Below are 15571 nucleotides of genomic sequence, written 5' to 3'. Positions count from 1 at the left end.
TATCTTCCAAAAGCTTCATTGTTTTTCCTTTCACATTATATTCACAATCTACCAGAATTACTTTTGACATATAGTGTGAGATAGTGTTTCTACACACACACACACACACACACACACACACACACACACAGCAGTTTGTTTTTAAAGACCATCCTTTCTCATTGCTCTGCAGTACCTTCTTTGCCATATGTCAAATGTTCACATATGATGGGGTCTGTTTCTGGGTTCTTTATTCTGTTTGACTGGTTTATTTGTATGCCAATATCACAGTCTTCATTTATGTGACTTATACTAAGCCTGTATGCCTTACCAAACTTTCCTTCTTTGTCCTTCTTTTCCAAAAAGCATTGTAAATTTTACTAAAATAAAAACTTGTTGGAATTTTGATAGGATTATATTGACTCTACATGTCAGGGGTGCCTGGGTGGCTCAGTCAGTTAAGCTTCCAACTCTTGATTTTGACTCAGGTCGTGATCTCAAGGTTTGTGAGATTGAGCCCATGTCTGGCTCTGCACTGACAGCATGGAGCCTGTTTGGGATTCTCTCTCTCCCTCTCTCTCTGTCTCCCATATGTTCTCTCTCTCTCTCTCTCTCTCTCTCTCTCTCTCAAACTAAGTAAATATTTTTTTAAAAATGTCAATTTGGGGAGGACTGACACCTTTTAAATTTTGAGTCTCTGACCACGAATATTATATACTTCACCATTTGTTATTTCTTTGTTCTCTCCATAATTTTTTTAGGTTTTGGCATTAAGCTCTTGCACATTTTTTAAAAAGTTTATTTATTTATTTTGAGAGTGAGAGTGTAAGTGGGAGGGGGCAGAGAGAGAGGGAGAGAGAATCTCAAGCTGTCCCTGCAGAGCCTGACTCAGGACTCGAACCCACGAACCATGTGATCATGACCCGAGCCAAAACCAAGAGGTGGACGTATAACCAACTGAGCCACCTAGATGCCCCACACTCTTGCACATTTTTTATTAGATTTATTCCTGAGTACTTGACTTTTTATGCCATTGAGATGCTAAGTACTAGTTTTAATTGCATTTTCTGTGGCCAGAATAAAACATTAATTAATCAAAACAGCACTTGCGTATGTGAGCAATAACTGTGCCATGGGGAGGGGCACCCAGAAGAATTTTAGCAACACTCTTCCACCATAAATCCCATGAGCACTCTCCTAAAGCCATCTTAAATAAATATTACGGCTACTGCTACAACTACTATAACTAATGATGATGATAATGATGATGATGATAAAATTGATATGAATGATTGAATTTTTCTCAATATTTCATAAGGACTAAATAAAAGGCTCTTTAGGGAGCTTTGCAATATACAAGCTGAGTAAACAATAGAGTGCTCGCAACCCAAATGCATCCTCAAGACAAATTCCCTCCCTTCCACTTCCAACTAGATCGTATCCAAGTCACCTCTTACATAAAAGTTCTAGAGCCATGATTGCATCTGAGAATGTTGATTTCCTGAAGAATGAAATATAATTCATATAATAGGAAATTTTTTTACCCAAACTTTTTCTCCCTCAAATTACTTACGTATTACTCTGTTGCCTCCTGGGATTTAGTACTGCAGATAAGGATGAGATTATACCATTGCATATCCATCAGATTGGTAAAAATATGAAGGTCTTGAGGGATAACAAATGTTGGAGGTGGAAAGCGGGTGAGAGTGTAAACAGGAACAAGCAATTCAGAGAGCCAGTGGCACTCTCTGATGGAACTGAAGATGAATATGATTTTCCAGTGGGCATTTTCACTCTCAGGAATACACCCCAGAGAAATTGTCACATGTGTGCAAGAATGCTCTTAGAAGTATTGATTTTTAAGAGGAAAACAATGAAAATAATCCAGATTGATCAATCAACAGGAGAATGAAGACAGAAATGGGCAATAGTCATAGGAACATAAAGCAGCAATGCATACACATAGACTACAACCACATGTATCCATAAGGAAAAATAGCTCCAACACAAGGTTGAGCAAAGAAAGCAAACTGCAGAATATTACAAATAATATGAAACCATTTATGTAAAATTTTTAAACGTGCTGGGGGCTCCTCCTGACCGGCTCAGTAGGTACAGCATGTGACTCTTGATCTTGTGGTGATGAGTTCAAGCCCCACATTGGGCATAGAGCTTACTTAAAAAAAAATTTTTTTTAATAAATAAAATGTGCTAAACAATGTCATATTTTGTTTAGAGCTGCATACATATTTAGTAAAAGTATAAAGACATTCATGGAAATAATTAAATCCAAATTCAGAGCAGTGGAGAGCAGGGACAGGGATGCCACTGGATGACAGAGAGGCATCGACTGAATGGCTATATTTTCATTTTTAAGGTAGAGTTCACAGCTGTTTATTATATATACCTTTATACTAGGTTGGACCTAGTTTATGGCCTGCATTGGACTGCTTTACCCTATTAAAAAATGGCAAATTCATATGGTTTAACTTAATAACTTTTTGATCTGGATGTTGGGAGCATTGCAGAAAGAGAGTTGTAAATGTGCATACTGCTTGGTTCTGCCACGACCAATATTTTATCTGCTTGTAGTAATATTAAGCTGTTATTGATTTTCAACTTTTAGAATCAATTCACAGATAAAACACAAAAAAACATATGTTTATGGAAGACAGTATGATTGTTCTCAGCCTTGACAATGTGAAGACCAACATGGAGGAGTCACGGATGGAAGAGGATGGTGGGGTGGGGGCAGCTAGCCTCACATGATGGAGCATGAGAGGGACTGGCAAAGTCAGCGGAAAGAGAGGTTTAATTTTATAACTTGGAAGTACAAAGGAAACCCATAGAAAGAGGTTAAAAATAACTTGCAAAGCTTGGGAATGAGGAAAGGGCAGGAAGGATGGTTGCAAGTAAGCTAAATCTTTATCAATAGATGATGCTTTAAATTAGTAAATCAAAATATAAAAGTATAGCATATTAAGTTTTTTAAATGTTTTTATTTTTTATTTTTTTTTAAGAGAGAGATACACACACAGAGTATGAGTGGGGGAGGGGCAGAGAGAGAAGGAGACACAGAATCCTAAGCAGGCTCCAGGCTCTGAGCTGTCAGCCCAGAGCCCGAAGTGGGGCTTGAACTCATGAACAGTGAGATCATAACCTGAGCCAAAGTCGGACACTTAACAGACTGAGCCACCCAGGCACCCCAAAAGTATAGCATATTAGATAATGACATGGAGGAAATCACCAGAACAACTAAAATCAAGCAGACATATGTATATATCTGAAATGAGGACAGGTGCATAGGGGACTTTGCTTTCTACACTCTGTGGGTTTTTAATTAATTGTATATGTTATTTTACTAACAATTTTAAAGAAGAGTAGGGGGTATAGGGAATGCATTCAATGTGTCATCCATCGCCTGCCCCTGCCCTTCCTAACTTCTTTCCCTATTGTTCTCTGGAAACTGCTATCTCTGAAGAGATACAGACAAGGTGGCAGTGTAGACATTGGTCAGGGGGCAGGGGGGTGAGGTCAGGAACCTGGTCTAGGATGGGCATCCTGAGACGGAGCAAGAGGGTAAGGACTTCTCATGGATAGAAGGTCTGAGAGCAGACAGGGGTCCCCAGCAGAACCGAGGAGCTCCCTCCCAGCCCAGGTGGCAGTACAGCAATGTGCCACTCATTCTCCGGAGCTAGGATTTCCGTTAGAGTTTAGCCTTGCCCTCACCACCCCTTATGAGTTCAGACTGTCATACCAGGAAATATCTTCAGCAATGGCTATCATGCCATGTGGATATAACACTTCCCACTTTCACTAATGTATGCAAAGCCCTCTGAATGTGTCAGCGCTCACTTATGTCTATGTGGTAGGTGCTGTCATTATCTGCATTTTGCAGATGAGGAAACTGAGAATCCAAGAGACGATATGCTTCCCCAAGGTCACACAGCTGGAAAGGGCACAGCCAGGATTTGAACCTAGGTCTGCTGACTTCAGAGCCCAAGTTCTTAACCGTTCTTGTGCTGCTGGAGGACTCAGTCCTTCAGGAAGCAGGAGGGTGCTTCATTCACTTGTCCATCTCCTTTCTGCAGGTCCGGGCTCTGGTAGCAGACTTTTCCATTATCTTCTCCATCCTGCTCTTCTGTGGAATTGATGCCTGTTTTGGTCTGGCAACCCCCAAGCTGCATGTGCCCAGCGTCATCAAGGTTTGCCCCTGGCCCCTGCTCCAGGCATTAACTTTGCCTGCCCACCAGCTGCAGTTATTTTCCCCTCTATGTTGATCAAACTTTCATATACTCTTAGCCAAGCGACTTGTGGGTTCTCTGTGTATGCTCCGCCCTTCCTCCCCACAGCCTCGGCGGTGGGGCGGGGATGGGGGGGGACGGTGGAGGGGTTCCTTGAGATGGTAGGCTGGGGACTTATTCACAGTGAAATGTTGCAGTGTAGCCACTGAAAGGAGAGGGTACTGAAACCCACCCACCAGCCTGGCAGTAGCCCCCCTGATTTCCATTTAAGGGTCTACAATCCCATGGCTCAGCCAGTCTATAAGCAGGGCCACCTGGGGTCTATTGAAAATGATCCCTTAGAATTCCGATTCTCAAAGTGTGGTCCCCAGACTAATATCACATTATCACCTGGGAACTTACTAGAAATACATATTCTCAGCCCCACCCCAGACCTGTGGAATCAGAAGGTCTGGGAGTGGGACCCAGAGTTCTGCACTTTAACAAGCCGTCCAGGGCTTTCTGGAACCTGCCAGTTTGAGAATCACTGCTGCACAAAGTCCCAGTCAGTCCTGAGTTGGTGTTTGCTCGTGGCTAAACTCAAGCCCTGCTCCCTCACAAGGAGCACCATCCACCTGCACTGGGCTTGGAGGTTCTAGAACTGACCCTCCCTGCCTTTGAGGGCTTGACCTCCTCGGTATTACTTCAGGGCTCCTAAAGTAATTTAAACACAGAAAGTACCTCTTTCTCTTAGATAAAACAAAAGATAAATTTCAGCCCAGCCCCTGCACAGATAATCCCTCATTTCTTTTAAATATGAAATTTATTGTCAAATTGGTTTCCATACAATACCCAGTGCTCCTCCCAACAGGTGCCCTCCTCAATGCCCATCACCCACCCTCTCCTCCCTCCCACTCCCCATCAACCCTCAGTTTATTCTCAGTTTTAATCCCTCATTCTTAATATGCAAGTCTGAATTAATGTTTGGTGTTTTACAGAGCATCCTATAATGCTCCCCAGACAGGTAACTCAGAGGAGAGGCAGAAGCGTCAGGCTCTGTATTCTTGCCTGTTGGGTCTCATTCTCGCTTCTTGTTATCTTGCAGTTAGTGACTGCAAGCTCTTTCCCAACAGCCTCTGGCTATGCACCTCCCCATTCCCAACCAATCTCAGGGCAGCTGCCACCAGTGATCTTAGTTCAGCAGACACCATGTCCTTCCCAAGTCTGTCCGCCTCCATGGTCTCTTTAAAGTCGCAGGTGCCTAACATCTTGAAAGGAAAAGATTGCACTCAAAAAGCACCCCAAGTCGGGGGTGGGAGGGCAGGGAAAGTGGGGACCCAGACAGCAAGTGCACTGGGACAAAGGAGAGAAGAAAGTGCCCTTTCCATTTGTTCTGCTCAGCCTACGCGGCCTGACCGAGGTTGGTTCGTGGCCCCCTTTGGGAAGAACCCGTGGTGGGTGTACCTGGCGAGCATCCTGCCTGCCCTGCTGGTGACCATCCTGATCTTCATGGACCAGCAGATCACAGCCGTCATAGTCAACCGGAAGGAGAACAAGCTGAGGGTGAGGCGGGTGCTAGGAGCAGGAACACCACTTCTTTCTTCCCACAAAGTCAGAAGGAAAAAGAAGGAAGATGGTGCTTCTGTCAAAATTTGAGGCCATTTACGAAACAAGATATGAGGTCAGAAGACTGTGGAGCTCTGGTGCATGTGTAGGGAAATGTGACCTCCAGATGTAGGTAAGGCCACCAGAGCCAGGGTGACTTGATCCAAGGATCAGGACCAAGCCCAGGGTGGGCTACTGGGCACAGGCTCCTTGTTTCTCCCAAAGTAACCTTCTGGCTCCATGCTTCCTGACAGGAACTTGGGAGTCTGAGCAGATCCTTGGGAAATTTTGACCTAGAACCATGAGGCAGAAGAGAATCCTAAGCCCTCCTGGCCTCTGCAACTCCCTCCCTGCCTCTGGGTTTGAGGAGATTTGGGCTACCCTCTCCCCCATCCCAAGACCTACCCCAGCCAAGGCCTCTTATTCAAGAACTACAGAGATATTATGGCCACTGGTAGGAAAACTTCTTCCCAAGGACCCAAGCCCAAGGCCTCTCCAAGACTGAACACCCTTCTCCTCACCTTCCTGTGTCCCTTCCCTGGCTCAGCAAACCCTGGGGTTGGGGAGGCCTGAACACTACAGGGTAGCAGCACCCTAAGAGTACCTATTGAATGCTGAGGGGAACCTTTGAAGCATGTTCCACAAAATGGCTGCTTTGGGGAGATTTCTGTCTCCCTCACCCCATACCAACCCTCCCCCTGCCCCATGCAGAAGGCTGCTGGCTACCATCTGGACCTGTTTTGGGTGGGCATCCTCATGGCCCTGTGCTCTTTCATGGGGCTCCCCTGGTATGTGGCAGCCACGGTCATCTCCATTGCCCACATCGACAGCCTCAAGATGGAGACGGAGACCAGTGCCCCTGGGGAGCAGCCCCAGTTTCTGGGGGTCAGGTAGGTGGGGAGCAGTGACGGGACCGCCTGAGCAGGGGTATTGATTTTGGGAGAAGGGAAGCAGATGTTGCTTTTTTTTTTTTTTTTTTCCACCACCATCGAGGTATCTGGGCTAAAAGGGCCCTGCTCGGACAACCCAGGAACTGCAAGGATGGGAGTAATATTCCTGAGGGAGAGAGGAAGTAGACAAAAATTCAGTTCTAAGTAGTGTTTTTTTGGTAATGGATTGCAAGCAGTATCCCACCACAGTCTGTATGCACACTGACCACTCACCTGCATAGGCTACTCAATGTCTCCACATTCCCCTCTGACCTGTCCTTTTGTCTCCTCTTCTTCAAGACCCCCACTACCACTGTCTCCCAACCCTTCTTGTGGGTACAGGTCCTACCCAATTCCCATTCATCCAGAGAGTCTTCCCAGGACCACTGCCACTCCCTAGACTGTGGCCCATGGCCTATCACTTCCATTCCCTCAATCCTCCTTCTCTCAAGTCCATGTGAATCCCATACCTGTTACAGGCAGGCATGTGCCTCTTAGGGGCTCTGGGGTGAGCCCACACCAGACACTGGCTGTTCAAAAAGTTTCTCCTCACTACCGTAGGATACCGGGGCTACCCAGCTTCCCTGGCATGAGCCTTCTCTGGTCAGGGCAGGGGCCCCTCCTGGACCCCTGAGCCCTAGAGGACTGGGCCTGAACAATCTGCCCCCCAGGCCTCAGTTCCCACTTGGGTTGTGCCTGGGCCTGGGCACTCAGGAAAACATACCTGCTCTGCCAGGCCCCCTTCCTCTGATTCCAGCAGCCAGCAGCCAGGCCCCCTTCCTCCGATTCCTCTTAGTCATGCCCTACAAATGTAACATCTTATTACAATCAAATGGCAGGGATAATAAGCAATGTATATCCCATTTCATTCTCACAGCAACTCCCAAGGCAGTTGTCATTATCTTTCTTTTGCTGAGGCTGAAGACATTTAGGGCCTTTCCTGATGCCACTTAACTATACACCCAAGTCAGTCTGGCTCAAGTACCTCCACTGTTAGTCACTGCACTGGACAACCTCCCAAATGCCCCTACAAACTGCCTTGGTCAGGGCTCCTCTCCTCCCATGTACCTGTCAGCTGGGCCCAGGCAGCAGGTTTATTCTCTGGAATGGGGAAACAAGACAGAGGCTAGGGCCTTGGACACAACCTTTAGGTGCACACAGAGGGCCAAAGGGCTAGGATGGTGATGGGGCATCTCCCAGTCCACCGTGACCGTGTGCCCTTCTCTTCCAGGGAACAAAGAGTGACCGGCACCATTGTCTTCATCCTGACGGGCATCTCTGTCTTCCTGGCTCCTATCCTGAAGGTAAGGCTCTATACCCTATCTCGGAGCCCTAGCCACCTGAGAAGGCACTGACTTGATGCCTGAGTTGGGGAGAGGGTCGCCACATGAACCCTAAAAAGGAAGGACCCAAAGAGATATTTCATCATCATCCTTGTTTTCTGGAATGTTGCATTGCTTATAATCGGCACCAGGCAAACCTCACTGATATTTTCCACCTTTCTGGAGGGCATTCTTCCCTCAGAAAGTTTGGCCAAGTTCCATCCTTGCTTGGATCAGAGCTTCCCAAGCAGGTTATGTTTTCCACGTTGTGGTTTATGGCTCACTAGATGCCTCTTTGCTCACCCATTTTCTGAAGTTTAAAACTTACAGAGGGAAGCCTTTTATAGATTATCTTGCGGCCTGTTCTCTGCTCCTCTTCTTACATCTCTTGGGAACATAACTGATGTTTCCCCACACAGTTGGAAGCTCCTTTTGCTCATGTGCCTCCAGACCAACTGGAAGAGATGAAATCAAATGGGAGTATATTCAGAGCCTGGGTCCCCAGAACAGTCTCTTTCTGCTCAGATGTCTCTGTGTCCAATTCAGCAACTCACCTGTTGTATTCATTTGCTACCATAACACAATTCCACAGACTGGAAAGCATACACAACACTTACTTTCTTACAGTTCTAGAGGCCACAAGTCCATGACCAGAGTGTCGCCAGGTTTGGTTTATTTCTGAAGTCAAATATGGGGCAATGTTCATTATTACTCTGGCCATCATGGAAAAGTTTCCACGAGTCTACAGAGCTCCAAAAGCTCTGGTATCATCATTGTATTCAATGAAAAAATGATCTGAAAAGTCCTACCCAAGTTCTTTTATAGTAAGAGTGGAAAAAATACAATATCATTTTATTCACCACCAATTAATCTATTTGATACATTTTATAGCAGAGAAGACCTATCTAGATTTTTCTTGAGCATAAGATTTAGGATTTCTCATTTGATTGTATTAAGGTACATACCTTTTTGTTTTGTTTTATTTTATTTATAGTTTTGTACTTTTTTATGAACATAGGCTTTCAGAGGAAGCCAACAACTTTACACACACTTCTTCAGAGACTGATTCCACCCAAAACGGCTCCTGGGAATGAGAGCTGAAGAGTGTCTTTGAGACAGACCTTCCCCATCACAACCTGACAACTATCTTATTCAAGAGTCTTCCATCTTAACCAAGCAAAAGAAAATCATCTCTAACAACAGCAACAGAAAAAAGAGATAGGCTTTCAAAACAATTGGTTAAGTGATGAAAGCATTATCACTAGCTGACACCAGTACTAAATACTACATTAAATTTAGGTGAAAGAAGAGATATTCTGTATAACCAGTTCAAGAAAACTATGACTTAACCCAGATCTGAGGTCCTAGATTTAATCCCAGCATTTACTTCCAATAAGAAAAATTTTCCATAGGGGCGCCTGGGTGGCGTAGTCGGTTAAGCGTCCGACTTCAGCCAGGTCACGATCTCGCGGTCTGTGAGTTCGAGCCCCGCGTAAGGCTCTGGGCTGATGGCTCAGAGCCTGGAGCCTGTTTCCGATTCTGTGTCTCCCTCTCTCTCTGCCCTTCCCCCGTTCATGCTCTGTCTCTCTCTGTCCCCAAAAAAATAAACAAACGTTGAAAAAAAAATTAAAAAAAAAAATTGTCCATAAAGCTTATTTAACTTTCTGCAACTCTATGTTTGCCCGTGCCTGTCAAATTAGGCATAGCTGAGTACCTATCAGCCTCGGAGAACTTATACTGGAGGGCTATCTACCCAAAACATACTTTAGTTGAGATCTTTAATTCTTGTTTATGTAGCCAAAAGAGGAGAGGTCTCCTGGGTGCTGCAAATTTTAAAGGATCCTAGTTATCAGTGTTTCTATTTTTATCAATGTTTCTAAGTTGGTTATTAACTCTACCTTTGTACCAGTTCATCCAGAATTCTGCTCTAAAGGCTTCTCAAATTTTAATGTGTATAAAAATCACCTGGGAATCTTGTTAAAGAAAGATACTATTATAATACTGTATGTTAACCACACTGGAATTAAAATTGAAACTTAATTTTTAAAAAAGATACTGAGGGGGCGCCTGGGTGGCTCAGACGGTTGAACGCCCGACTTCGGCTCAGGTCACGATCTCGCGGTCCATGAGTTCGAGCCCCGCGTCGGGCTCTGTGTTGCCTGCTCAGAGCCTGGAGCCTGTTTCACATTCTGTGTCTCCCTCTCTCTCTGACCCTCCCCCATTCATGCTCTGTCTCTCTCTGTCTCAAAAATAAATAAACGTTAAAAAAAATTTTTTTTAAATAAAAAAAAAAGATACTTATTCAGGAGGTCTGGGTGAGACCCAAAACTCTGCATTTTTAACAAGTTCACAGGTCATTCCAATAACATTGGTCCAAAGACTACACTTTGAGCACTAAGGAATGAAATCTCCCCCTTGGTGGGTGTATACTAATTTTAGACAGTGATTTTTACTGCTAGAGGACTGGTGTTAATATTCAGCCCTTTCAATACCAATATGCAAATCTTTGGTTATCTTGCCACACAAGGGCTCTGGGGAATGAGGAGGCCATGTTATCTGACAGGCAGAATAAATGATTTACTCAGTCCATCCCAAACCCTGAAGGTTTGTCTTGTTTCAGGTTTTGCTTGCACCTTGCCACTACTGTTCACTACTGTAGATTTCAGAAGTCTGCCTCAGGGGAGCCTAGACCATATCAGTAGCTCCCCCTCTGAGCTCCATGAGTTGTTCTCATGGTCTCAGCCTCAAATTATATGGGAGGGCTGTGATGTCTTACGTTTGTGATCATTGTTGACTCCTCCAATAGAGGGTAGAAAGTGGACCCTAGAGGCACCTTTTTTTTTTTTTTTTTTTTGTCACTGTACTGTTTCATTAATACTTGAAAAGAGCCTGTCTTTGGGCATCCAAGGAATATTTGTGCTAATACAGAATTTTAGATCACAGCCCATCACTGGCCACAGTGTGATGTCATGGGCCTTTGGGATTTGCCAAGAAAGCTGTTTGAGCTTACAAGTGACAGGACAGGAGATAATTTACTAGGGTTGATAGGGGACTTTAGGACCAGGCACTGGTAACTGCAAATTATCTAAGAGTTAGCCCAGTTCTCCTGTTTGATGTGGTTTTCACACAGGGAAGTTTTAAGCCATCTAAATTTGTGTTATTACAGACAGTAGCTAAGTCTTTTGTTTAAGATTTTATTCTCTCTCAGTTGCTCCCACACTTTGAAAATGATTAGGACAGTGTTGTTCATGGAAAGTTTTTTTTTTTTTTTTACTTTGTTTCGTAATTAGGCAAAAATCTCATAAGCCATGTACAAATGGAATGATGCAATGGCCCAGGTTTCCCTTCTTTACTTTAAGATCAATGTCTTAAAGTTTATGCTTTATAGGTCCAAATCATAGTTTGTGTTTAAAAACTGAACCAAGTCTAATTTATTTTAGATATGCCCAATTTATTTTAAAAGAGCGGTTATTTATTCGGTTGGATTTATGGACATCCTAAATGGCATCTAAAAGTTGGGTACAGGACTTGTGTTCTGCCACATGTTCCAATATGACAACCCTGGAATCGAGGCAGAGTCTTGTTCCCAATGGTAAGCCCAAGGGGCAGATAAAGGGAAGGATGAAAGAAGCAGAACACAGCTTAGAGAGACAGTAGAGAAATACCTCAAAAGCTTCTAAAGAGTCATAATGATGTCTGTAGAACAGTGTGAATGGTATGTATGATCCCATTTTTTAAAAAGCTAACAAACTACCTATGAGCATGACTGCAAGGAAAGATGCCACCAAACCATATACACATCTGTTCTGCTTCTTTTTAAAATCCAATTGTGTGTGGTTTATGATTTTTGTTAATCAGCAGGTACTCTCTGCTAATGTAGGTCAGCTCACTAAAGGTTCCCAGAGCAATGCAGCTTTTTTGGGGTGGGAGGCAGTCTTCCGCTGGGGCTGGAAGTGGAAAGAAGCTGACAAGAATAAACAGGGGGGCTTTCTATGGAGCTTTCCCATGTTCCAGAAGGTGTGTCTTCAGCCAAAGCACATGGCTTCTGCAGGGACCAAAAGAGGGCAGCCAGGCTGGAAGAGCAGCTGCACAGAAAGAAGGGGGCAGGTCAGCCCTTCCCATGACACTGGCTCCAGATCAGTGCTCAGAGGCTCAGTTCCCTGAACATCCCACTCCTCCATGGCGAGGGGCAAGCTGAGGGAGGCCAGGCTGCCTGTGACTTGGCAGGCACTGTCGTGCAGAAGAGGGCAGCCAACAAACAGCCTGCCCCTGGCAGAAGCCGGGTCCAAAGCTCCGCATCCCTGTCTCATTTCAGTGCATCCCTGTCTCATTTCAGTACATCCCCTTGCCCGTGCTGTATGGAGTCTTCCTCTACATGGGTGTGGCCTCCCTGAATGGCATCCAGGTAAGGTTCTCCCCAACCCAACCACCGCCAGGCTGATCGGATGGGAGTCAGCTGCCATGTTGCCCAAACCCCAAGTGCTTGCTTTCCCAGCGCCGTGGAAGAATAATGGTGATAAAGATACTGCCATTTACCGTGTGCCAAGTAAAATAACTATATCGGGCACTTTATAGGTCTTCTATAGTGAAATCTATATAAATAGGTGCTGTGTTACCTATTTTACAGATGAGCAAATAGGCTCAGGATTCAAAACCCTGATGGGTCTGACTCCAATGAGCATTTCACTACATCTCTCTCTTCTCTAAGGCAACTCTGGCAGAAGAAAACATTTTGTTTTGTTCTTTATTTACCGTGATGCACCAGATGTCTTGGATAGTTTGTGTTGCAATTAGTTGCATTTTCCTTGAATGTGCATAGTTTTCATTTATGGCCCGCTCCTCGGGCAGGGCTCAGGCCCCCCTCCCAGACCTCCAGTCCCCTCCGGTGCGTCCTTAGTACCGACGAGGGTCTACCTTCTATGAGACCCTGCCGCAGCACCCTTTCCCCCAGTCCCAAGCTCCCAGCAAGGCCACCTCACTCAAGATGTCCCCACCACCTGGCTGAGCCTTGCACTCTCAACAGTTCTGGGAACGCTGCAAGCTCTTCCTGATGCCAGCCAAGCACCAGCCAGACCACGCCTTTCTGCGGCACGTGCCCCTGCGCCGAATCCACCTCTTCACCCTGGTGCAAATACTCTGCCTGGCGGTGCTCTGGATCCTCAAGTCCACGATGGCCGCCATCATCTTCCCGGTCATGGTAAGGTGGGCGTGGGCTCCCCATCCTGCTCAGCGGATTGGCCCTGGGCAGGTGTCCGCGGGGAGGTCCACCGTCGCAGATGGTCTGACTCTCTCAGGGTCACAGAGGCAAGCACGGAACAAGATTCGCATCGTGAGTGCAGGCCAGACGAAGCAGCAGGGGGGGGGGGGGGGGGGCAAAGTAGGGGAGGATGGTCCCCTGCGGGGGGCGGGCCCACAGGCCTCCACCCAGCTCAGTTTCAGGCACTCAGCAAAATGCAAAAGCCCACCAACCTACTGGCTCTGGGATAGAATGGAGAAGCTGGGCAAAGTCAACAAGGACACAAAGTCCCCACTGTCAAAATTCAAACCAAGTGCAGAGGAACACCTGTACTAAATAAATATAACTCTTTTAACTATTCAAAATAACAATTTGAAAAGATAAGCGGGTGGGGAGGAGAACTAGAGCCAAAGAGTAAGAATTTCATAGTCTAATGTCACGAACGTGAGGTTTGGTGAAGTTGTGGAAAGTGCAGGAGATTCTTTAACTATTCTTTAACTATTCTTGAAATTTTATATAATCTTGAAATTATCCCAGAATTAAAAGCGAAAAGAACAGCCAATAACATGTTGCATCTGGCCCCTAGATAATCCCACCCAGGGGAAGTGGCCCCAGGCCCCTGCTGGGGATAGGGGCTGGGGGTGGGGGGGAGGCGGTTACTGCTGGAGCCTGTGGGTTAGTACTTAGGGAAAGCCCTGGGTGGGCCCCAAAGCCTGGCAGGGCCAGACTAGAGGCCAAAGTGAGGATGCAGAGGTGGGATTTGTAATGTGCTTGCCTGGGATTCTCAACCCTGAGTGACCACTAGAATCACTTGGGAGCTTTTTAAAATTGTGTGCCCAGACCTCACCCCAGCTCAATTAAATCAGTATCTTTTGGGGAAACCCAGGCATTGGTATTTGTAATATACCAGGTGAGCATAAATATGTAGTCAAGGAAAGGGAAATGGATCCTCCCCAATGGAGCCCTCATGGGGTTCAGTGTTAACAAGGAGAAATGAAATTATAGTCACAATTAGCATGTATGGAGTGCTCTTTCATTTAGTCCACACTAGACCTGAAGTACTATTACTAATCCTACTTTACAGGTGAGAAAGCTGAGGCTCAGAGAGCATGTGTAAGTTACCCAGCTCACATAAGGAGGAGCAGAGCCAAGATTCCCCTACATTCCCTTCATTGATTTTTTTAAATTTATTTACACGCAGTAAAATTCACTCTGTGGTTCTGAGTTTTGACAAATGCACAGAGTAGTGGTTCCGCAACCACAGCCATGATAGAAAATAGTTCCATCACCCCTAAAATGCCCTCATGCCATTTCTTTTCTTTTTTTTAATATATGAAATTTATTGTCAAATTGGTTTCCATACAACACCAGTGCTCATCCCAAAAGGTGCCCTCCTCAATACCCATCACTCACCCTCCCCTCCCTCCCACCCCCCATCAACCCTCAGTTTGTTCTCAGTTTTTAACAGTCTCTTATGCTTTGGCTCTCTCCCATTCTAACCTCTTTTTTTTTTTTTTTCCTTCCCCTCCCCCATGGGTTCCTATTAAGTTTCTCAGGATCCACATAAGAGTGAAACCATATGGTATCTGTCTTTCTCTGTATGGCTTATTTCACTTAGCATCACACTCTCCAGTTCCATCCACGTTGCTACAAAAGGCCATATTTCATTTTTTCTCATTGCCACGTAATATTCCATTGTGTATATAAACCACAATTTCTTTATCCATTCATCAGTTGATGGACATTTAGGCTCTTTCCATAATTTGGCTATTGTTGAGAGTGCTGCTATGAACATTGGGGTACAAGTGGCCCTATGCATCAGTACTCCTGTATCCCTTGGATAAATTCCTAGCAGTGCTATTGCTGGGTCATAGGGTAGGTCTATTTTTAATTTTCTGAGGAACCTCCACACTGCTTTCCAGAGCGGCTGCACCAGTTTGCATTCCCACCAACAGTGCAAGAGGGTTCCCGTTTCTCCACATCCTCTCCAGCATCTATAGTCTCCTGATTTGTTCATTTTGGCCACTCTGACTGGCGTGAGGTGATATCTGAGTGTGGTTTTGATTTGTATTTCCCTGATAAGGAGCGACGTTGAACATCTTTTCATGTGCCTGTTGGCCATCCGGATGTCTTCTTTAGAGAAGTGTCTATTCATGTTTTCTGCCCATTTCTTCACTGGGTTATTTGTTTTTCGGGTGTGGAGTTTGGTGAGCTCTTTATAGATTTTGGATACTAGCCCTTTGTCCGATACGTCATTTGCAAATATCTTTTCCCATT

General features: G+C 45.3%; 1 protein-coding gene across 6 annotated transcripts in view; it reads left to right on the top strand.

The window, feature by feature from the left end:
* The window catches only part of SLC4A5 (solute carrier family 4 member 5), a 128154-nt gene that overhangs the window by 102129 nt on the left and 10454 nt on the right, over positions 1–15571 (top strand). For 5 of the 6 annotated variants that reach the window (XM_047854073.1, XM_047854075.1, XM_047854074.1 and 2 more), the window contains 6 exons: positions 4071–4184; positions 5604–5765; positions 6519–6697; positions 7968–8040; positions 12395–12463; positions 13082–13255. In XM_047854073.1, coding sequence (XP_047710029.1) covers positions 4071–4184; positions 5604–5765; positions 6519–6697; positions 7968–8040; positions 12395–12463; positions 13082–13255 — 771 coding nt within the window. Of the gene's footprint in view, positions 1–4070; positions 4185–5603; positions 5766–6518; positions 6698–7967; positions 8041–9076; positions 9462–12394; positions 12464–13081; positions 13256–15571 lie in introns of those variants that run through there. The other variant, XM_047854077.1, reaches the window with a different exon arrangement.

This window comes from Prionailurus viverrinus, chromosome A3 (genome assembly GCF_022837055.1).
Source record: "Prionailurus viverrinus isolate Anna chromosome A3, UM_Priviv_1.0, whole genome shotgun sequence".
NCBI lineage: Eukaryota > Metazoa > Chordata > Mammalia > Carnivora > Felidae > Prionailurus > Prionailurus viverrinus.
Note: the sequence above shows the minus strand (reverse complement) of the source record. Positions and strands in the feature narration are given on the sequence as shown.